General features: G+C 53.2%; 8 protein-coding genes across 8 annotated transcripts; 4 read left to right on the top strand and 4 right to left on the bottom strand.

Moving 5' to 3' along the window:
- Nucleotides 1-49: 49 nt before the first annotated feature.
- On the bottom strand, nucleotides 50-720 carry CCM_06646 (c-myc binding protein; the record flags this gene model as incomplete). The annotated part of the gene is made up of 4 exons (XM_006671787.1): nucleotides 50-172; nucleotides 235-344; nucleotides 460-621; nucleotides 696-720. 4 exons carry the CDS (start codon nucleotides 718-720, stop codon nucleotides 50-52), a joined length of 420 nt encoding a protein of 139 aa, XP_006671850.1.
- A 264-nt stretch (nucleotides 721-984) lies between these two features.
- On the bottom strand, nucleotides 985-2,978 carry CCM_06645 (prolyl-tRNA synthetase; the record flags this gene model as incomplete). The annotated part of the gene is made up of 6 exons (XM_006671786.1): nucleotides 985-2,222; nucleotides 2,271-2,400; nucleotides 2,448-2,530; nucleotides 2,581-2,671; nucleotides 2,722-2,762; nucleotides 2,822-2,978. The coding sequence occupies 6 exons, from the start codon at nucleotides 2,976-2,978 to the stop codon at nucleotides 985-987; spliced, it is 1,740 nt and encodes a 579-aa protein (XP_006671849.1).
- A 246-nt stretch (nucleotides 2,979-3,224) lies between these two features.
- CCM_06644 (CCAAT-box-binding transcription factor) lies at nucleotides 3,225-6,339 on the top strand (the record flags this gene model as incomplete). Its single annotated transcript, XM_006671785.1, has 3 exons — nucleotides 3,225-3,755; nucleotides 3,809-5,013; nucleotides 5,070-6,339. The coding sequence occupies 3 exons, from the start codon at nucleotides 3,225-3,227 to the stop codon at nucleotides 6,337-6,339; spliced, it is 3,006 nt and encodes a 1,001-aa protein (XP_006671848.1).
- An 812-nt stretch (nucleotides 6,340-7,151) lies between these two features.
- CCM_06643 (thioesterase) lies at nucleotides 7,152-8,241 on the top strand (the record flags this gene model as incomplete). The annotated part of the gene is made up of 3 exons (XM_006671784.1): nucleotides 7,152-7,269; nucleotides 7,416-8,152; nucleotides 8,221-8,241. The coding sequence occupies 3 exons, from the start codon at nucleotides 7,152-7,154 to the stop codon at nucleotides 8,239-8,241; spliced, it is 876 nt and encodes a 291-aa protein (XP_006671847.1).
- An 806-nt stretch (nucleotides 8,242-9,047) lies between these two features.
- On the top strand, nucleotides 9,048-9,865 carry CCM_06642 (adenylyl-sulfate kinase; the record flags this gene model as incomplete). The annotated part of the gene is made up of 3 exons (XM_006671783.1): nucleotides 9,048-9,055; nucleotides 9,142-9,394; nucleotides 9,500-9,865. The coding sequence occupies 3 exons, from the start codon at nucleotides 9,048-9,050 to the stop codon at nucleotides 9,863-9,865; spliced, it is 627 nt and encodes a 208-aa protein (XP_006671846.1).
- Nucleotides 9,866-10,118: 253 nt separating this feature from the next.
- On the bottom strand, nucleotides 10,119-11,503 carry CCM_06641 (vacuolar ATP synthase subunit C; the record flags this gene model as incomplete). Its single annotated transcript, XM_006671782.1, has 5 exons — nucleotides 10,119-10,325; nucleotides 10,368-10,875; nucleotides 10,921-11,012; nucleotides 11,066-11,160; nucleotides 11,212-11,503. The coding sequence occupies 5 exons, from the start codon at nucleotides 11,501-11,503 to the stop codon at nucleotides 10,119-10,121; spliced, it is 1,194 nt and encodes a 397-aa protein (XP_006671845.1).
- A 1,468-nt stretch (nucleotides 11,504-12,971) lies between these two features.
- On the top strand, nucleotides 12,972-15,245 carry CCM_06640 (uncharacterized protein; the record flags this gene model as incomplete). Its single annotated transcript, XM_006671781.1, has 1 exon — nucleotides 12,972-15,245. One exon carries the CDS (start codon nucleotides 12,972-12,974, stop codon nucleotides 15,243-15,245), a length of 2,274 nt encoding a protein of 757 aa, XP_006671844.1.
- Nucleotides 15,246-16,494: 1,249 nt separating this feature from the next.
- CCM_06639 (Cyclin-like F-box) lies at nucleotides 16,495-18,159 on the bottom strand (the record flags this gene model as incomplete). Its single annotated transcript, XM_006671780.1, has 1 exon — nucleotides 16,495-18,159. One exon carries the CDS (start codon nucleotides 18,157-18,159, stop codon nucleotides 16,495-16,497), a length of 1,665 nt encoding a protein of 554 aa, XP_006671843.1.
- Nucleotides 18,160-20,810: the final 2,651 nt, after the last annotated feature.

Raw genomic sequence — 20,810 nt, 5'->3', positions numbered from 1 at the left:
CTGTAGAATCGTCTTAGCAAAGGAATGGAGGGAGCATCGCTGGCGGGTTCTAACCTTCTTCAATTGTGCGCACGTTCATCTGCTTTTGCTGAATGATGGCTTCCAGTTCTTTCAGGCTGTTCGTCAGCTCCTTGATTTTATTTTCGTAAAAAGTAGCGGCCGAATTCAGTTTCTAGCATACTTCGTCAGCAAAGGCGCTCCAGTCCTGGTGAGCTACCATGACAGCCTGCCTACCTTTTCCACCAGGAAACCAGTACCAATATCCACGAGCACCGTCTCCGTATTTGTTAATTCCCCTCGTACGTAAAGAGAGTTGGTCAGCGGTACCAGGACCTCGTTGGAGCCTGCGACGCAGACGATCGTCCAGATTAGCGCACGATTCTTGGTCGCCTGCTTGGCTCGCGACCGCCACGTCCTTTCGGTGCAGGGACCGAAAACCACCACGTTGAATGAACCTACTCTTTGACGATTCAGACCGGCTGTTTACGCATCGCAGGCACTCTCGAAACTTTGACTGGGCGCCGTGGAGCTGCGAAAACGACGACGTCAGGTGCTCAAGCTCCTCGTCGAGCTGTTTCTTGACCTGGGCGAGCTGCTGTGGCTCCAGGGTGTCGAGGTTGACTGTTGCGCAAAGTCTGTTAGCGCCGCTTGCAAAACCAGCAGTTCTTTTTTCGACTTGGAAAGCGCCCTCGTACCTGTTTCTCGCTCGCCTGACGACATGTTGCTTGTGATTTTGAAGGTTGACTTTGGAAGACAGAGACGGCGAGTGACCCCACCATCAGGAGCTTGACATTTTGACGCCACAGCGAATAAGACCCGCAACTGCTCTCAGCTTGATTGAACAACTACAGAGTACAACAGACAGTATTGCTTCAAATCTAATCTGGAATTTATTAGTATAGTAGTTTGCAGTGATTTTACAGGTATTTTACATGGTCCAAAAGATACCCCGAAAAGCCAAGTCCTGGGCTAGGAGATCGCCAACTACAGCTTTTGCAGCAACTGCTCCAAGACCATTGGAAGCTCAGATGCAGCAACTTCTTGTTTGAGCTCCAGGCTTCTGCATTGAACCTCGCAAACACCACGCTCCCTCCACGCCTTGCCGAGAACAACAACAACCGGGTATCCCGTGATATCGGCATCCTTCATTTTCCATCCAAACGCTTTCTTCCGGTCATCCAGCACGGCGTCAAACGACCCGCCATCAACGAGGGAGTCGAAGAAGGCCAGCATCTCGTCATTCACGGCGGAAGACGGAATTACAGCCACTTCGAAAGGCGCAATGGCTCTGGGCCAGTTCAACCCTCTGCTGTCGGCTCTGTTCTCGGCAACGGCGCCAAAAATGCGTGACACGCCAATACCAAAGCAACCCATCTGAATGGGAATCGGTTGTGACGGTTTCTCAGGAAGCGACACGAGGGCTTCGAGGGGCTTGGAATACCGCGTGCCTAGATAAAACGTGTGTCCAAGCTCTAGAGCTCGGCTAATTTTGAGTGTCCCTGATTCGCATCGCGGGCATCCATCTCCTTCAGCCAAGGCAAGTAAATTCAATCCGTCGCCATTTGTAGCAGTACTCGTTGCGAATTGAGGGCCAATGAAGTCATCTTGCAATTCTTCGGGGAGAAGAGCCAGCTTGGAATGAATTTTTCCGAAGCCAGGTGCAAGCCGACTATCAACAATATTCACCAGCGCAGTTTCAGGGTTGTCAACTGCGACCTCCCAAAGCGGTAGAGGGTCATGCACGCTTGTGTCCAGCTCCGGAACCAGGGTTTTAACGGCATGAACATTGAGATTGCCGCCGTCACTTTGGGGGTACCACGCGTTGATCAGCGTATTCCGATCCTTGGTAATTCCTCTCCATAGCCCGTAGCTGGATGGCGCGTTGGTGTCGAGGGCATGTTGCGGGTTGATTTTAGAGATTGCGACTTCATCATTTGCAGTATATTCACAGCTATTGCAATGTGCAACAGTGTCTTCCCCAGTTGAATCCGCGAGATGGTATTCGTGGCTGTGATTCCCGCCCATATCGCCAGAGCTGGCCTCGGCAACGAGAATTTGTACCTTCATCTCATCAAAAATCGCCTTGTACGCGGCTTGAACTTGTTGATATGTTTCAATCGCAGCCTCTGAGGATAAATCAAAGGTGTACAAATCCTTCATCAGAAATTCACGAGAACGAAGCAAGCCCTGCCTCGGCCTCATCTCATCGCGATACTTTCTGGCTACCTGATGTTAGAAGGTAATTTCGACCCAGGTTTGAACTGACATACTGATCTGGTACAGTCGTAAAGGCAAGTCTTTATATGATTGCACTGCATTTGCGACCAATGTTGTTATCTCTTCTTCATGCGTCGGAGAAAGCATGAGCGAAACCTCTTTACGGTCTTTCAGGCGAAAGAGCTTTCACAGGTTAGACATGTATAGAACTACTCGGCTAATTTTCTCACCTCTGGCGCAACACTGTCCAGGCGATCACTTTTCTTCCAGAGTTCTTCAGAAGTTATGGTGGACAACGAAAGCCGCGATGCCCCTGTAGACAGAATGAGTGGCGATGTATGTCTGCCGGAAAGTGCAACTTACCAATTGACTCCATGTGCTTGTCAATCAATTTCTCAATTTTGTTCTGCACACGAAGACCCAACGGAAGAAGTTGGAAGATTCCTGCTTGAGACTGCGCAAGTCAATCCACGTTGTACTTATAAAGGGTGTTCAAGGATGTACCTGTCGAAGGAATCCAGCACGGATGAGCTTGTCATGTCCGGCTAAGAATGGTCAGTTTGATACAGAGGCACCCAGCTTCTATAATGCGGCCATCTCTCACATTCACTTTCCGTTTCGGCAATTCCTCCTGTAGGCACCCATATTTTTGAGAGAGTAGACCGGCATCGGCGAACGATGCGGCGGCCTGTGAGGTATTGTGCCGTGGAACCTGCACGAACAGGGCCACGGCCACATACCGCCCGTGTCAGGGGACACATTTGAGACCAAGAAGATACCCCGAAGCTCCCGAAATGCGGCGCTGGCACAACGATCTGATTGGAGACAATGCGTGATGAAATACATGTTCGAGGACTCCAACTCAGGCACGGCGCAGCCCCGTCGCACTCAAAAGTGGAGCCACGAAAGACCCGCAAAAAAAGTTCAAGTTGGGACTGGCAAAAGCCTTCTGCTTTTCCAGAAATTTTGCAACAAGACGCAGTTTTGGATTTACAGAGTTCCGGGAAATGGCAAAGTCAAAGCAAAAAGGAAAGGGCGCCCGCCGTTCTGGTGGGGGTCTGTCCTTCAACGAAGATGCTCTTGCAAAGCTCACCTCAAGAATTGGCCAGGGCCTAACTGGTAACGATCAGAAGCGCAAGCGACCACCCACGAACGCTTCACCTGTGCAGACGGCCAAGAAGCAGCGCAAGTCTGACGCCACCCCCGCGACGAACGGCGCAAAGACTGAGCAAGAGGCTCTTCTTGCAGAAATTCTTGCCCTGGGAGGTGACGAGGACGACCTAGAGCTGATCAACGGCGTCGACTCCGAGGACGAAGTGGTTGGCGATAGCAAGACGCCAGTGGACAAGAAGCTAAAGGACGATCTTGCAGCTCTATCTAAAGAACTTGGATTCTCTAAATTTACACCACCAGAGGCTAGCGAGGACGAGGTCGAAGAGGATGCCGAAACAGAGGAAGACGACGATGAAGACGACGAGGACGACGAGGACGACCAAGAAGACGAAAAGATCCCCGAAAGCCGCAACATGGGCAACATGGTGCGTAAAATACAACATAGTGAAACATGTCTGACATCTAACGTAATAGACAGACTTTTGAGCCTCGCGCCGACTGGCACGCCTACAAGCTTGCGAAGCTGCCGTCGCCCATCACCGACGATATTGGTCCCTTTTTCTCTTCTCTCCAGGCTCTAAAGCAACACGCTCAATCTCTCTTGGAGAAAGATGGCGACAAATACCGAACAAGCATGTTTGCCTCGGCTTCGCACAAGTTCTTGTCTACCATCATGACCTCCGGTACCTTGACTGACAAAGTCTCTGCACTCACCCTCGCTATTCAGGAGTCTCCCGTGCACAATATCCGCGCCTTCGATGGCCTTATAAACCTGGCCTCCAAGAAGAGTAGAGGCCAAGCTATTGGTGCCATTGGTGCGCTGGTCGATTTGCTTGGCCCTGGCACCCTCTTGCCCGCCGACAGACGACTTCGCACTTTCCAAAACCAGCCCGGCCTGCTTGGTACGCTTCAGAAGCACTCTTTCAAGGTCTGGGCCCCGGGTCATCCACTACCTGGCAAGATTTCCGAAGCGCATCTGATTTCATGGATATTCGAAGACTGGTTGAAGGCCACATACTTCAAAATTATCCAGCTATTGGAAGGGTGGTGCTCTGATGAAATTGAATACTCTCGTATCAAGGCGGTTGATTTTGTGTACGCCCTGTTGAAAGAGAAACCCGAACAAGAGTCCAACCTCCTGACGCTCCTCGTCAACAAGCTCGGAGACAGAGAAAAGAAAATTGCATCTCGCGTTTCATATCTTCTCTTGCAGTTGCAAAATTCTCACCCCGGCATGAAGCCGGTCATTGTTCGCGCTGTGGAGCAAGAAATCCTCTTACATCCTTCCCAGGATTCCCGGTCCAGATACTATGCCATTAACACTCTAAACCAAACCATCCTGAGCAGCAAAGAGCCCGCGGTTGCCGAGTCACTCATTCGCATATATTTCGAGCTTTTTGTCGCCATGTTGAAATCGGGTAGCTTGGGTATTCCCTTGCAAAATGAAACCCAGGCACAGGAGGATGCCGAAAAGAAGGCAGAAGAACCCCATGCACAGGACGATGCAGACAAGAGGCCAGCAACTCGACCTGGCAGGCCTGGAGGACGACCTCCCCGAAAAGGCGGAAAGCCCATTAGGCACACTCCAGCAGTTCCAGAAGCAGAGGCTGCCGATAAGTTGGTTTCTGCTTTGTTGACTGGTGTCAACCGTGCTGCGCCTTTCGTCGGTGCTAATGACGGAGTGTAAGTCTCTATTTTTTTTGTCTCTGGGTCTCTTGATCAGTCGCTAACAAAACTAGAATGGAAGCACACGTGGACACGCTATTCAAGATTGCCCACTCCACCAACTTCAACACTGGTATCCAGGCACTGTTGCTCATTCAACACATGTCTTTTGCCAGAGGTATCGCAACCGACCGCTTCTACCGCACACTTTATGAATCTCTTCTGGACCCTCGCCTAGTCACTTCCTCAAAGCAAGCTTTGTATCTCAACCTTTTACTGAGGTCTCTCAAGAACGATGTGGATGTGCGGCGCGTCAAAGCATTTGCCAAGAGAATGCTTCAAACCGCCGTTCTGCACCAGCCTCCGTTTGTATGCGGACTTCTTTATGTTGTCGGCCATCTGCGCCAAACCTTCCCCGACCTGTCCACTCTCATCGACCAGCCAGAAGAGTCCGTTTTTGACGATGATGATGACGACGATATCAAGCGCCCTGTGTATGACGGCAGGAAACGAAATCCAGAACACAGCAATGCTCAGAGAAGCTGCCTGTGGGAAATGATTCCGATGCAGACTCATTATCATCCCTCAGTCACCGTCTTTGCAGCTGGACTTGTCAACAAGGCTGCCAAGATGCAAAAACCCGATCTTGATAGCCATTCTCTTATTCGATTCCTGGACAAGTTTGTGTACCGCAATGCCAAGTCAACAGATGGTGCCAAGGGCGTATCCATCATGCAGCCGCTCAGAGCCACCAAGGACTCCGGCGATATCTGGCTGGGCAGTCGTGGTGCCGGCACCACTAGTACCCAGGTTAACTCTGCAGCGTTCTGGAATAAGAAGGCTGAAGATGTTGCAGCCGAGGACGTCTTCTTTCATGAATATTTCCAGACTATCGGCAAGGAACCCAAACACAAGAAGAAGAAGGCTGCTGCTGCTGCTGCTGCTGACGCTGAGAATGCCGATGAAGCCGAGGAGGCTGGCGAAGATGAGGTCTGGAAAGCCCTGGTCAACTCTCGACCTGAAATTGATGGCGAAGATTCCGATGTGGATGAAGGCTTTGACGACTTTGATGACGAAGAGCTGGCTTCTCTTGATGGATCATCACCGGCCATGTCCTTGGACGATGATGAGTCGGACGGTGGGGTTTCCATTGAAGGCGATGATGATGAGGGTTCCGATGGTTTCGTAGAATTCAATGATGAGGACAGTGAGGAGGAAATGGATGCCAAGAAAGAGGACAACAGGAAGAAGTCGGCGAGACGCAAGATGCTGAAAGGCCTGCCTACTTTCGCGTCAGTGGACGACTACGCAGAGCTTCTGGCGAACGAGGAGGAGGATATTTGAACAGAATAAACTAAAAGCAACATTGTACATAAGCCTGGTGTTAATGAAGAGATGGTTCAATCCGCGCCCGCGCAACACCGTCTCGCTTCCCTAATAGATCCCGGGCGCTCTATTCGTCCTCGCCCAGGTTTGATTGCATTGTGTATCTGTATGAGCCGGTCTGCGCTATACATGTCATCATGCACATAGCTGGGAGCAGCATTTTGACATCACTGGAGGAGCATTGCGAACGGTGTGGTTCCTGCGCACGCCTCACAGCCTGGTGTTCTCAAGGAGCATTCTCTCCTTACAGTGCACGTTCTGAGCCTAATGTATTTTAATGGCCACGCAGTAAATCTGCTTCCTTGCTGGCTTCATGCTCTCACAGCCACTGAGTGGTCCAGACAAAAGCTCCGATGGTAATTAGTTACCGTGCGGCTCAACAGATCTCGCATGCAGCCCCTTCTAGAGATTATTTGACCCCAACAGATCGCAGATTGCATCATTCAACACCCACCAAATGGACATAAGTCATTGATGAGATGATGGATGAAGCGGATACAACGGAGAGCGATGCGCTGAAAAACTCCGTTGGAGCGCTGAGAAATATGGGTCCGGGCCGCAGGAAGTTTGGGAAAAAAGTCCCGTTGTTGCGGCAGTGCCTTATTATTTGCGGGCGGCGCCTTGCCTCGGCTGAAGCCGTTGCCAAAGAAAAAAAGGGCCGTCAGCCAGAGTCAGCGTTCAGGTTGGGACGGTTTCTAGCTACCAAGCAATCTACTTTGTTTGCCCTCCTCCGTACATTGCCATCACCAGATCAACCGCAACTATCGACCATGTTTAGCCAACGAATTGTCCGCCCTGGCCGTCGACTGGCGCAGGCAGCGACTCGATCCACAGCCCGGAACGGCACGGTGAGACGAGGCTTTGCTGGCGAGGCCAGCTCCACGTCTGGTGAGTAGGAACCGGACTTTCCGTGCGCGTTTGTTGGGACGAGTCTGCCCGGATGAGCAGTTTGATTATATAACTCTCCCACGTGCACGCAACGAATCTCACTGGATGATGACGTCTGCTCACAATCGAATTTATTCGCTCCCCAGCTTCCTCGAAAACTACCGCCCCTCCTCCTCCTCCTCCTCCTCCTCGAAACAACTCTGGCAGCAGGATTGCCCTCTACGGACTCGTCTTCACAAGCCTCGGCGCCGCCGCCACCTGGAAAATCATGACCCAAGCCGGCATGGGCTTCTACTCCGACTCGGACAGCAACGAGCGGGCCGCCGCGCACGCCGCAGCCCACGGCGACGACACGGCGCAGCGCATCGAGGCCGCCATCAACGCGCACCCGCTCGTGGCCGCGCTGCGCGCACAGCCCGAGATGACGGAGTCGCGGCCGCACATGAAGATGCCGGCATCGTACCGGCAGCACACGCTGACGGGCGGCGCGCTGCTCGGCCCCGGTAAGCTCGCGGTGCCGCCCTTTTCGTGGACCGAGGACGGCGGCCGCTCGCTCGTCGGCGTGTCGTACGTCGGCGCCGAGCTGTGCGGTCACCCGGGCATCGTGCACGGCGGCCTCATCGCCACCATGCTCGACGAGGGCCTCGCGCGCTGCTGCTTTGGCGCCCTGCCGCACAACATTGGCGTCACGGCCAACCTCAACATCGACTACCGCAAGCCCATGCCTGCCGATAGCTTCCTCGTGCTGCGCGCGACAACGACAAAGGTGGACGGCCGCAAGGCCTGGGTCAAGGGCCATATTGAGCTGTTGCAGGACGAGGGCGCGAAGCCCATCATCTTTGCGGAAGCCACGGCCATGTTTGTGTCGCCCAAACACGCGGCGGTAAGTGGAAAGACGGTGTCACATGGTGCGAGTAGTGAAGGATGTGATCGCTGACGCACACCTAACAGGCCATGCCCAAAATCCAGTAACTAGAGCAACAAGGAGGTTTCGGCACGGGCAGCCGGCCACGGCATCAGGCAATCTTCCTGCGACTCAGAGCGGATATACCAGCAACACCATCGGCAGTTAAAGCGCCGACTCATAACGATCCGAAATTAGCTCTTTTTTTCATTTATTTTGTGTTTGTTTGTTAAATGGGGTTTGCCTTGCAGCATTATGACATGGGTGATACAGGATGCAGATTTAGACTATAGACTAGACAGAGGGAGGAGGAAGAAGACTAATGTACAAATATATCAACACACATACTTGACTTCGCCGAAATTATCGCAGCCGTTGTCACCGCGCGACAGTCAAAAAAAAGCCGAGTTGATCGCAGACGCTGAGGTGGGGAGCGGATCCTCGGGGCGTCGGAATGTCGCCATCAGTGCGTCAAATTAGTTTTTTCTTGGTTCCTTCTCGACACTATTATACACCGGCCGCTGGAATCAAGTTGACTTGCACTTGTAAGATTGTACCGTTGGAGGTAGTATACAGAATTATATGTAGTAGAGCTAAGCTGTTGCATAAATAGGTAAAACCCGTTTGTAGTGCTTCCATCGTCCTCTCGAAAGCCCTCTTACACCGGATATCTGACAAGCCCACCACCACGCGCGACGACTCTTGTTCTTGGCTGGCGCTCATCACGCAATAGCTAGCCCAAACCCACACAACCACAGCTTGTGCATATCCAGGCGCGCGAGTTTAACATTCAATTTTTTCTCCCTCTCTCACAATTCAATTCTCTCCCTCCGTTTCTCTATCTCATCTCTCTTGACCAACAACTGTCCTCACAATGGCTACGTACGTTTGCTTACCCCTCCACCCCGCAATGACATGCATACCATCACCAGCAACCACCACTACCCAGCTAACAGCACGACCTCCAGTAACATCACCTGGCACCCGTCTCTCTCCCGCGCCGAGCGCAACCAGCTCCGCGGCCAGCGCGGCCTCACGCTCTGGCTGACGGGCCTCTCCGCGTCCGGCAAGTCGACCGTCGCCACGGCCCTCGAGCAGCACCTCCTGCAGCAGGGCATTACCGCGTACCGTCTCGACGGTGACAACGTCCGCTTCGGCCTGAACAAGGACCTTGGCTTCTCCGAAAAGGACCGCAACGAAAACATTCGCCGCATTGCTGAAGTGGGTTCTTCTTTTTCTTGTCTGGTCCTCGCTTCATGCTTGTTTGAAACAACAAGGACCATAATATCTCGACTGAAAGCCGGCTTCTGACAAGACAAACTATAGGTCGCCAAGCTTTTTGCCGATTCGTCTGCCATCGCCATCACCTCCTTCATCTCGCCGTACCGCGCCGACCGCGACTCGGCCCGCGCCCTGCACGCCGCCGTCGCCCCCGGCAGCACCGACGAGCCTCTCCCTTTTGTCGAGGTCTACGTTGACGTGCCTCTCGAGGTCGCCGAGCAGCGCGACCCCAAGGGCCTCTACAAAAAGGCCCGCGCTGGCGAGATCAAAGATTTTACCGGCATCTCTGCCCCCTATGAGGAGCCCTCCAGCCCGGAAATCACCATCAAAACCCACGAAAACACTGTCGAGGAGTGCGTGGTCCAAATCACCAAGTGGCTCTCGGATAAGGGCTACATTAAGACGGCGTAAGATGCACAAATACATTAGATATAAAATAAAAGTAACATCAAATCGGGATCATTACGTTACCCGTCATATATATCTCGATACACCAGACAACTCGTTCATGGCAAATTGTGCTGTGTACGAATCCAGTTAAGCGTCTTCTCTTCCCACCCAAGGGCAAGCATAGTAGTCAGAACATCTAGGTAAAATTGAAAAGGAGTATGGCCCGCAGGTCGGTAGCCATACAATACAGTTGTCTCTGCGCCCCAGCTCTGAATTAGGGGAATTCTACCTGGTAGTAGACATACGCCGTGTACTCGTTGCCTTCGCCTGTCGCCAGTCCCGCCGCCGCCATTTCTGAGCTGAATGCAGCATCGTCCTTTGTCACTCGCCCACGCTTGTCCCGCCCAAACGCATTGCCGCCTAGGAATGCATATTTGTTGTCTAGTGCCGCCTTGACCTTGTCTGAGTACTTGGTTGTCGTCTATGGCGTGTTAGCATGGACGTGTGCATCAAATCGACTGACTACCCAGTTGCTCACCTTGACCAATGCCGACAGATACTCTAAAGGCAAACCGTATCTGAGGACTGCCTCAACGAAGACTCGCAGTGTCAAGACATGTATCCAAACCATGACACTTTCGCTCCAGCCGGTACGTCCCATGCGCAGAGCCTCGCCGCAAACCTTGCGCTCTTCGTTTGTGACGCGGTCCAGCTCGCGCTGCTCCTCTTCACGGCCGCCTTCGACATATGTGAACTGGCGGGGTGTCCACTTCTGCTCACGGCACTTTTGCAGAAACTCGGCGCTGTGTTTCTTAAACGTTGTAACGCCAAACAGGATAAATTCGTCGTCGTGATCAATCTCGACAGAGGATCGTGGAACAACCATGGGTGCCAGTGTCTCATATTCCTTGAGGAAGTCTTTCTTGTAATTCTTGGGCACGGCGATCAGGTGGGTTTCGAGGTATTCGGAATCGGTAACGAGTAATGAGGGGTCGACAATGGGGGCCAGGGATTTAGTCGCGAGATTTCCCCTGCTCGTGTTAGCGGGCGATTTCAATCATGATCAAGAAACCTACTGTTGTCTCCGCTGCAGGGAAGCAAGATTTGTTTTAACGGCGTTGTATTGATTGAACTTGGTCTTGACGTCGTTGTCAACAGTGACCAACTCCTGTTGCGGTATTAGCGAGTGCACATATCTCGAGTCGCTTGGGGCGGTTCAACCTTTGATAGCGTATCAATGAGCTCACTCAGAGACTTGTCAGATCGGTATCGAACCTTGTTCCAGCTAAAGTTGCTAAGATAGTGGTCGGTGGGCTCTGCATCATCGGTCAGCGCCGTCTAGGGTAATGGCAATCGGCAGACCATACTATCGTTGACCATTTTGTAGGAAGCTAGTCGGTCTGGGTCGCCATCGAGCACGGAGCGTAGAGACTCGGCAACCTTGGCTACGACAGCCTCGCAGTTGGCTTCGAGCTTGGCCAAGTCGTCGGCATGCTGCACGAGTCCGTCGAGGGTGCCAATCTTGAAGTCGGGGATCTTAAAGGGCACAACATTGCCATTGTCGGCGATGGTCGCGCGTAGAGACGACAGGGCATCCTCGCGGTCGGCCGAGTCAAAGGCGCTGAGGGGCAGCGAGACTACAGCGTATTTGGCCGACATTGTGTCGCTCTGTAGGCGGGGGGAGGACAGAAGGAGAGAAAGGCGGATGAGGGCGCGGGAGGTGGGAGAAGACTTCTGTTTGGACCCGCAAGCGCAGCAACCGATGAGCGGCGTGTGAGAGATGAAGGGGCGGATGGTCTGCGGGCAGAGGAGGAAGAGAAGACGGCCCGGATGAAGCTTGAATGACGAAGATGGTAGCTGGCCATGGGCTACCAATCAGAAGCGGTGCGGACACCAAGAGAAGAGGTGGGGCAACGAGGACAGTTTGGAGTTTGGCTGGCTCGTTTGGCGTTGAACTCGTTTGGCGTTGAAGCGCTGTGCCGCGATGATAGAAGACTTGGGGCTCTTGTGGCACAGCGTGTGGCGGGGGCTACAAATTACAGTACTCTGTACAACGGCCAACTTGCCAAGCTGCCACAGCTTCAGCCTCCAGCGTAATTTTCCGCCACGTCTACCTTAGTATGTACAGAGTACCGCCACCCTGTAGCCGCTAGCCATGCCAGCTACCGTTTACCAGCCAGCTCCAGCCAGCTTGCGGCCAGCTCCAGCCACGCCACTCCCAGCCTCACCCAATGACCTCGTCCGTCCCCGCCTGCTGTTGCACATCGCAAAAATTGCACTCACGCCCTCTGTCTAGGCCGGTTTGGTCAGGGGGCTCCAGTTAGTCACTCCCAAGAATCCTGTAGACAAGGACCTGAAAAATTCTCAATCGCAGAAGAAGCCAACAACATCAAGCTTGACCCGGCCGCTGCTTCCTTTTCCTCGGTCCCTGCCCGAGTGCGGCTGCACCTGCTCCTCCTCTCCCGTCGTCTCCATCCACGTTCGTCAGCCTACACCACAGAAAAAAATACACGACAGCCGCCGCCGCCGCCGCACCTCCCACCTTCCAATTGGCATCCCTTCCCACGCAATGGCATGACTCTCTCCGCCCAGCGTCGCACATCACCATCCGCAAACCGGACCTGTCGTCTCTGATTAGCCACGAGGGCCCAAGCTCACCTTCAGGCTCCCGGCCTAAGCAGGCTCAGGCCATCATTATAGCGGGGGTTTCTTGCTGGGCTGTCGCGTTAGACCGGGATCCATCCCAGAGCCATGGCCTCTGTTTCGCGTTGGTTGCTCCCTTCCCTGGTCGCATCGACTTTTCCCTCTAGACGTTGCTTCGTCATCGCCTCTCCATCTTACGAACTACCCCTTTGCCCGTCCGTCGTCCATCGTCTGTCTTGCCTTGCCTAACTTGGTGGACTAGCTACCCGAATCAACTCAAACCCTCGCCTCGCGCCCGCGCCCGCGACGTCCACAACGTCTCACCAGTCGGCTTCCGCCCCAAGCCCGGCCCCAGCCGGCATCATACAGGCGCCCAGCCTCCATCAGCCGCCCTCGTCCCAGGGCGAAGCTCACTCGGCTCCCATCTTGCATGGTCGTACGTTTGCTCCTGCCGCTGCTTCACTCTCCCTTTTCGCCGCACCCCATGCCGCTAACATATTGCTCATCCTTTTCCGCCGTCGCAGACATCGCCGACTTCAATGGACAGACGTCATTTCTAACTACCGACGGGCGCGTCAAGAATCCTGTTCCCAGCAAGCTGCAGGGCATGGCCGACAACAAAAATGGCAACTTTGCTGTCATGCATATTGATTTAGGCCGATCAGAAAAATCCATGCGCAACGACGCCGCCAAGCGCACTAGCGAAGGGACAGAGGCCGCCGCTCGAATCGCCAACCAGGCCGGGTACCAGTCAGTTAAGCGCTCCAAACTCGTCTGGCCGCCTCCAGATGGCGACCCATCCAATCCCACACACTTTGTCGGTCTGAGTCCCAAGGACGCCAAGGCTGAACAAGCCCGTCTACTCACCTTGCTGCGCTCTGTTAATCCCGTCGCCATTGCCGATCAGCTTTGCAAGGCTGTCGCCTTCTTTGGAGGCATTCCTGGCGCCCCCGCCCCCGAGACCAGAGCTCATTTTCCACCAAGCCACCAGTTGAACGGAGCTGGCTCGCAATTTGTGTCTTGGTTGGCTGAAATATTTCCCCCATCGGCCGACCCCTCATCGCTACCGCCGGCCTCTGCTCCTCCGAACCCTAATGCCGCCCAGAATCAGACACCACCGGTGTCAGCTCAACCGTTGCCACCAACGTATAATACTACACAGCAAGATGGCAAAGCGACTGCGCAACCCGCAACTGCGGCCGCTAATGTCACCGCCGACCCAAACGCACCCGCCGTTCCCATCAAGAGAGGCCGCGGACGGCCAAAGGGTAGCAAGGGCAAACCGAAGATAAAAGACCAGCCACCAAACGATACTGACTCTATGGCTACGCAAGGGTCCCAGGGACCCAACGCTACGGGCACTTGGCCCAGTCAGCAGATCTATTCATCACAGCAAGGCACGCCGGGTCAGTCAGATGCTGGAACGCCAGGGAAGAAGCGAGGTCGGCCGAAGGGCTCCAAGAACAAGCCCAGAAATCCTGCTTCTACCACCGGAGAAACGGGCCCAAGCCAGGATGCCGAAGAGTCTCAGGACTCTTTCATGTCTCCCATGGGCCAAATGCCCAACTCGATGTCTTTGGGCCAGGACGGTGGCACTCGACCCTCATCTGGGACTCTCGGTGTCTCGAATATGGTGGAAACTGGCAGTTCACAACCGCAAAGTGGCTGGACCACTGTAGGGATTCCAGTTGGCCAAGACGGAAGCCCAGCTCCGTCTCGCAAGCGCAAGAACGACAAAAAGCAGCCCGACACACCTGTCGGCCATGGCAACAATGCCGGCATGCCTCCAGCAACTCAGCAAGACGATGCGCAGGCTACCGATCCAAATAGCAAAAGGAGACGCTTTTCTAAGGATGGCGCTCCTTTTCCGCAAATGGGTACCCAGGTTAGAATGACTTCATCAGAGTCACCTATTCAGAATTCCAGCTTTCAAAGCGCATCTCAACAGATGGTGTCTCCTGGAAGCTTCGATACTGCCCAACAGCCGCCGAATCGAAAACCTGCCGCACGAAGTCAGCCTCCAAGTCGTCCTGGACAGCCCCAGGCACAGCATCAGCAGCAGCAGCAGCAGCAGCAGTATAGCCAGCAACCCGGGCATCAACCCCAACCGCAGCAGCAACCATTTCCCCCGCCCAGTCAGCCGCAGCAACAGCCCTTTGGGCAGCAGCCAGGACAGCACAAGTCACCAGTTATTGGGGGCAATCAGCCACAACAACCTTCGGCTGTCATGGACCTGTCACGCAGTGTCATGTACAATCAGCAGCAGCAGCAGCATCAACAGCAGTTTCATCACTTTATGAATCAGCGGCTCTCGGTGGATCTGAACCCAGGAGCGAATCCGTCTAGCCAATTTGGCCAAGCTAACAGCGGCGGCAAGAGCCCAATGTTCCAGAGCCACATGGTACGTGCTCCATCCGGCGATGCTGGCATGCAACATCAACAACGACCATCACCTGCAGCCCAAGGTGCACAACTTACACATGATGGCTCTCGCATGGGACAGGCAGGCTTTGCAGGCCGGGTCCCGCCGGCGACGTCCGCTGGAGCGTCGCCGTCGATGAACAGCCCCTTCCCTCCCAACTATGCGGCTCGGAACTACATGGGTATGAACTATGCCGGTATGAGCGGTGCGCGAGTACCTGATGCTACGGATCACACCTTTGGCGGCTCCACGGGTCAAATGGGTACCATGAATAATGCCGACCAGGCCCATCGAATGTACCACCAATCGATGCAGCAACAGCAGCAACGGCAATGACGATGATCGGTGTTGTATGATCCTTTGGTCAGAAACATTATCAACTGTACATTTACTATCTGCAGCGTTGTATTTTCCAACCCTGGGAGGGGAGCGATATTTATCTTTCGGTTTCTCTTGTCGATTTTGCTCAAGGACACAAAAAGGGGAGCTACGGGATACCAAATTTTTCTATTGTTCTATGCGTTTTTTCTAGGGCGTTTATTATTTTTTTTTCTATTTTTGCTCAGGCCTGTACGGCATGACAGTCGTGGCTGAGTTGCACAAAAATATGACGGTGAGTATATACATGGTATATGATATGTACGTGGAATTGGGGAGGCTGGCGCGATGAGGCATTGATATTATTGATTGAGGGCGATATTTACTTGGGATTGGCGCACCTTTCTGGTGTCTATTGATACGCACTTTGCGCTAAAGTGAAATACGTTTCCATGTTAATCACATGGCCCCAAAACTGGTCCTTGCTGTGCACATCACCTAAACTTCAAACGTATGGGACGACGTACAACCCTAGTACTCCTTACATCAGAACACGTCTCAAGTCCGGATTCAACATGCATAGAGAATGAACATCAGCAGTTAAGTGAAATTGTCTGTCTTGATTTCCTTTCCAGGCTCCTACACCCAGAGATCCGATCCATCCCATGTTTTCCGGGCTCCCGGGCTAAATACTAAAAAGGGGAAAGAGAAGCTCCAGCAAGGACTTACGTGCGTAGCCAGAGCAACAACACCTAACAAAAAATACGAGATGTCTGTCATCCTCGCAACCGAATCTATTGGGTGAAGAGAGGATAAAAAAGATATGGGGACCGAGGCAAAATTACCAATGTGGTTGTGTGCCATGTATCCAAGCAATAGCGGGAGAAACAAAGAGTGAGAATAGTGTAGGGTGTATATATAAAAAAAGGAAAAAATGAAAGGGGAGGTCAAAGATGGCAGTACACTTCCTCGGAGGCGTAGCCACAATGACAAAGCAAAGAAGACGCCGGCGAATGCAATATGTTCTTTCAAATAGTAGAGGGGACAGGTAGCAAAGGAAGTCCGTAATCCTTTCGGGTTGGCGACAGGAGGGGTAAATAGTGAACAAGTATGTACTGCACAACCAATTGGAACATCTGAGGTTGTTTGCGGTTAAGTCGTCAGGCTGTGCAGTACCACCCAAGCGTTTGTCGGCAACAAACTGTTTGGGTATGATACGAGACATGGTCTCGGCATGACCAATCCGGCCGATTCTTCAAGAAACAGCCTAGTCCGCGTCATCCTCGGCAGCACCAGCGCCAGGTGGTGGTCGGACAGATTCTGGATTGTGTCGTCCATACCACCACTCGTCTTCCTCCCTCATGCCGTCCTGGCGAATCAGGTCGAGCATGACTTGCTGGTTGCGCTTAATGTCTTGCGTGCGCGACACAATCTTACGTTCCAGAATAAGGGCCTCGGCCGTCGTGAGCCAGATTTGCTGCAGTACAGGCAGGTCGTGGAGGAGTGTGTGAGCCCGCTCAGAATCCAGAGGCGCCATGGGTGCGTCGGCGGACAAGCTGGTGTGAAAGACCCAGTTAGGGTCAAAATAGCCCGAGTTGGTGGCATCCATGGACCCAGACGGACTGCGCACTCTATGGAGAGATTCGCTAAACGATGAGCGATGCATGGGACGCTCACCGCTCGTCGACTTTTTCCGGCCAAACCCTCGCAACCCGGCGAGACGAGCTTTGGTTTGGGGCTCAGTGATGGGCTCCTTTGTGAGGGCGCCGTACCAAACATCCACCGCTGCTCGTCGACTGTTGTATCCCTTGATTTCCCACAACCGTTCAACCTGTCGCAGGCCACCCAAGCACAGAATAGCAACGTGCACCTCGTCAGCCGGCTTCTCACGCAGGTAACCTCGGAGTGATCTCTCGACGCGACCGACATATGTTGGAGGTCGCAAACGACGGCAGAAGGATGATATTACGAGGGGAAATACCTCATGTACTCTCAAAAGTGTTTGGTCGTCGTACATATCCATCACCTTCTTCTCAATGGGATTGAGCGTATATGGTTCGCGTTGCAGCCCATGACCGTTATTGTTGTGAATATGTTCGAGGTGCAGTTTGCGATATGTTTCGAAGAAGTGAAAAATGGTGAACAATAAAGGAATAAGTCGGCGTCGCATGATCTCGTGTTGTGGCGCGAACGCTCTCCGTTGCGCTTCAGTCTGCTGCAGGAATATGTCCTTGGTAATCCAGTCACACATGAGATAGGCCAGTTTGGCGGCAACATGTAGACGATGCCATATGCTGCACAGAGAGTGGAAGTTGTAGTCGGCGGCATTATTAATGGGGTATAAGCGGAGAGCGTAAGCCGGGATGTGGTTTTCGACGTGGTATCGGACGATGGGGCCTTCGTTGAGGGTGATGAGGGTGTGCCACGCCTTCGAGGTCAAGCGGAGATTGAGGATATCTGTCAGAGGGAGGGACGAGATGATTAGGATCTGTAGTTCGCTGGGCAGGGCGAGGAACAGCTGATCGAATGGAATGGCTCGGGTGATGGGGTCGACAGCGGCAGCGGGATGAGGAGCGACGAGAGTCTCTGGTACGATGGTAGCAATGGCAGCAGGGACTGTGGGGACAATAGTCTTAGAGTGTCGTAGAGAGACTCGCTGTCTGATGCTGAAGAAACGGCTCTTATCCTTCTTCGGCTCTAGAGGCTTGGACTGGGCGTCGGCAGTCTTAGTTTCGCGGAGAGGCAGAATAAAGGTCGACAAAGGAAGCGCCGTCGATGTGGACACATTTGGCGTGGTCGCTGATGATGACTCTGCCGTACCGGGTTGCGTGTTGAGCTGGTTTAGCTTCTCAAAGTAGCGCTTCGAGGCGAACTCTGTAATGTGTGGAGGGTCCATGGCGACGGAGCGCGCCGGAGTCTGCGATTCGGCCATGACGGATATTGCCGAGATGAAATGAGCGAGTGACCAGGTAACGGAATTCCCCCAGCGATGCTGGATCGAGAGTATGTGACAGGGTGTCGGCGTCGTGACGAGCGGCCAGGCCCTAGCCGGCTCGAAAGCGAGTCTGCGTTCGCTTCGTTACAGTTGGAGGCAGAGAACCAAGGTGATCATATTGGCCCTGCGCAGGGAAGAGATTGGTTCGAGAGCAGCCACGGATAAAAGATTGTCGGGACCAGTAATGTATGAGGGGGAATGCAGCGGATGTCGAAGAACCGAGGCTGCAAAAGGACGGGTTGAATCCTTGCTATGGCGGGTGGTGGTCTTATCGGCCGGGTAACTAGAGCTGTCGAGCAGGGAACGTAGGCAGTTTCGACGATGGCTATATCGATATCGCTTTGTTGATGGCAAGTATGGTCGTCGAGGGCCGAAAGAAAACGTTTGGGCAACAGAGAGATGAACCAAAAGAGATGAGAAGACTGAGAGCGACAAGAGGGAGTTGAGAGAGAGAAAAGAAGAAGTGGGCGGGGCGGGCGGGATGATCGCTATCTATGAGAGGGGGTGTGTAGAAAGAAGCGCACGCCAGAGTGTCGAGTTGGTGACAGCGGGATCGAGAGAGGAAACGGGAGGAGAAATGCAAAAAATCGCAGGTCCTCTGTGCGGTGTTGAGTGTTTGTTGGTGGTGGAATTTATGAAGATGGATGGAGAGCGGGCGAGCAAGGCCCCCAGCACGTTTTCGGTGGTGGGACACGGCCGGGGCAAGAGCAGCAAGTATTCGTAACAGCGGGCATGGGCGAGACGGGCGCCCGGGAAAGGCAGATATGGGTGGAAAAGATGGAAAAGATGGGGGAAGCGAACCAAAGGGGGTGTGTGACTACTGACTACTGGCAGTACATAGCAGGTATGAGATTCAGAAGGGTTCATTCGCTGCAAGAGACTCAAGACAGCGCCTGGCAGGCCCCGTCCTGGTGAGAAAGGGGGGGTGGCAGCAACAGGCCAAAGGCGGGTAGTCCGGTAGCCTGTAAGTTCCAAACCATTTCAGCGACCACAGCGCAACAATTTGTCCAGTACGGCCGTTAGCCGGCGTAATAGTGGGGGTGTGTCGAGGCCCCTTCCCCCCCCCAAGGAAAAAAGAGGCTCCTTCTTCTCTCCCCCATACCCAAAGTATCGTTACACAGAGTCGCCCAGCAAACGGTACCTCTCGAACCCTTCCAAGCCAGCAAGTAGCACAAGTTCTCTGCTTTAACCAGATTAGGACGTTCCGGCCGCGTTCAAGGTTCGAGATACGGGCTCCCTCTTCTTCCCTTGTTCCCCCTGGTGGTACCTGTTTGCCTGCCCTGGGTTTTTCTGACAGTGTGCAGGGGTCGCAATTTAGCCGAACATGCCCGATGCCAGCAAACTACCTAGTAAATATGCTTGCTTTGCTTTGCTAGTTACCTTGACGGCGCACACCGGCGCTACTCTTACCGATACTACCTTTTTCATACATACCTACAGTATCAGTGTAGCCTTGGCTCCGCCAACGACTCGGAGTATTAATGCGCGCCTGGTTTATTACACTCCACCAACAGTACTCTTGCACCAGCCTCGCGTCTGCTGGTTGTACTGTATCAAGCGACCCTTTTGAACAAAGGGTCCATTTGCTTCAGTTGAAAAGAAAACGGTTATTGCTATCTTTCATCTCAGAAGTCAGTCCTATCTTGCCCCAAACTCGCGCCTCCGCTGGACCAAGTCCCGGCGTGATATCGGCATCAACACTTATACCCGCCGCGTACGACTTTCGACTTTGCATACGACATATGAATCCATAGATAAATGCACGTGCTCTATGATTCATCAACGAACGTACCTAGTTGGCCTTTCCTTATTAATAAGGCTCCATCTCAACTTTCTGCTTGACCCTTTCAAATGCATAACCACACGAAACGAGTTTCACAGATAAGTCAAGCCTCATTCGCATCATGGTCATATATCATCTTTATCAAAAACTACCTTGGCAACGATGCTCGCTGTATTTTCGTCTCCAACTCCGCCGCCATCCCACCGCTTAATTCTCAGTCTCCAATAGTCCCGCCTGGGTGCATAATGATAATAGAACGGCCATAGTAGCACTGTACTTGTGTGTTTCAATATCTCGCGGTATTCCTCGGTGAATTGGCCGCGGAAGAGGAAGGGAAATTCGATCAAAAAAATTGCTCTCTATCGGAACTCGCAAGCCTAGCTAGTTGCATCAGATGTCACCTGCAAGGAAGTGCCAATGACAAGCTGCTTAAACCCATTAGGTGCGATTCGGACCGTCTTTCCCGCCAGCAATGTGAAGGACACCGCTGTAACAAACTAGTTACTGCTGGTTAAAACGCCGTGCCGTCCCGCAATTCATTCCGGGCAGCAGCAAGATCAACCGGAACGAATGAATATAGAAATAAAAATAAAAATAAAAATAAATAGTAAAAGCAGGAGCCCCGTTTCAACAGACTGTCGGCCCGGCTTGGTGCGGCGCGCCAGCGTTATCCAAGACGAAGAAATGGCGTCAGAAGCGCCCGGCCGCTCTCACGGCGCCATGCCTATCGCCATGCTCTCGGTGTTGATTTCCCGGACTCCATATCCGCAGCTATCTAGTTAGCCTACACCGAGACCAATTGATC

Source organism: Cordyceps militaris (genome assembly GCF_000225605.1).
Source record: "Cordyceps militaris CM01 unplaced genomic scaffold CCM_S00005, whole genome shotgun sequence".
In the NCBI taxonomy this organism is placed as follows: Eukaryota; Fungi; Ascomycota; class Sordariomycetes; order Hypocreales; family Cordycipitaceae; genus Cordyceps; species Cordyceps militaris.
The sequence above is the reverse complement of the archived record's forward strand: the minus strand, read 5'-3'. Positions and strand labels throughout refer to the sequence as shown.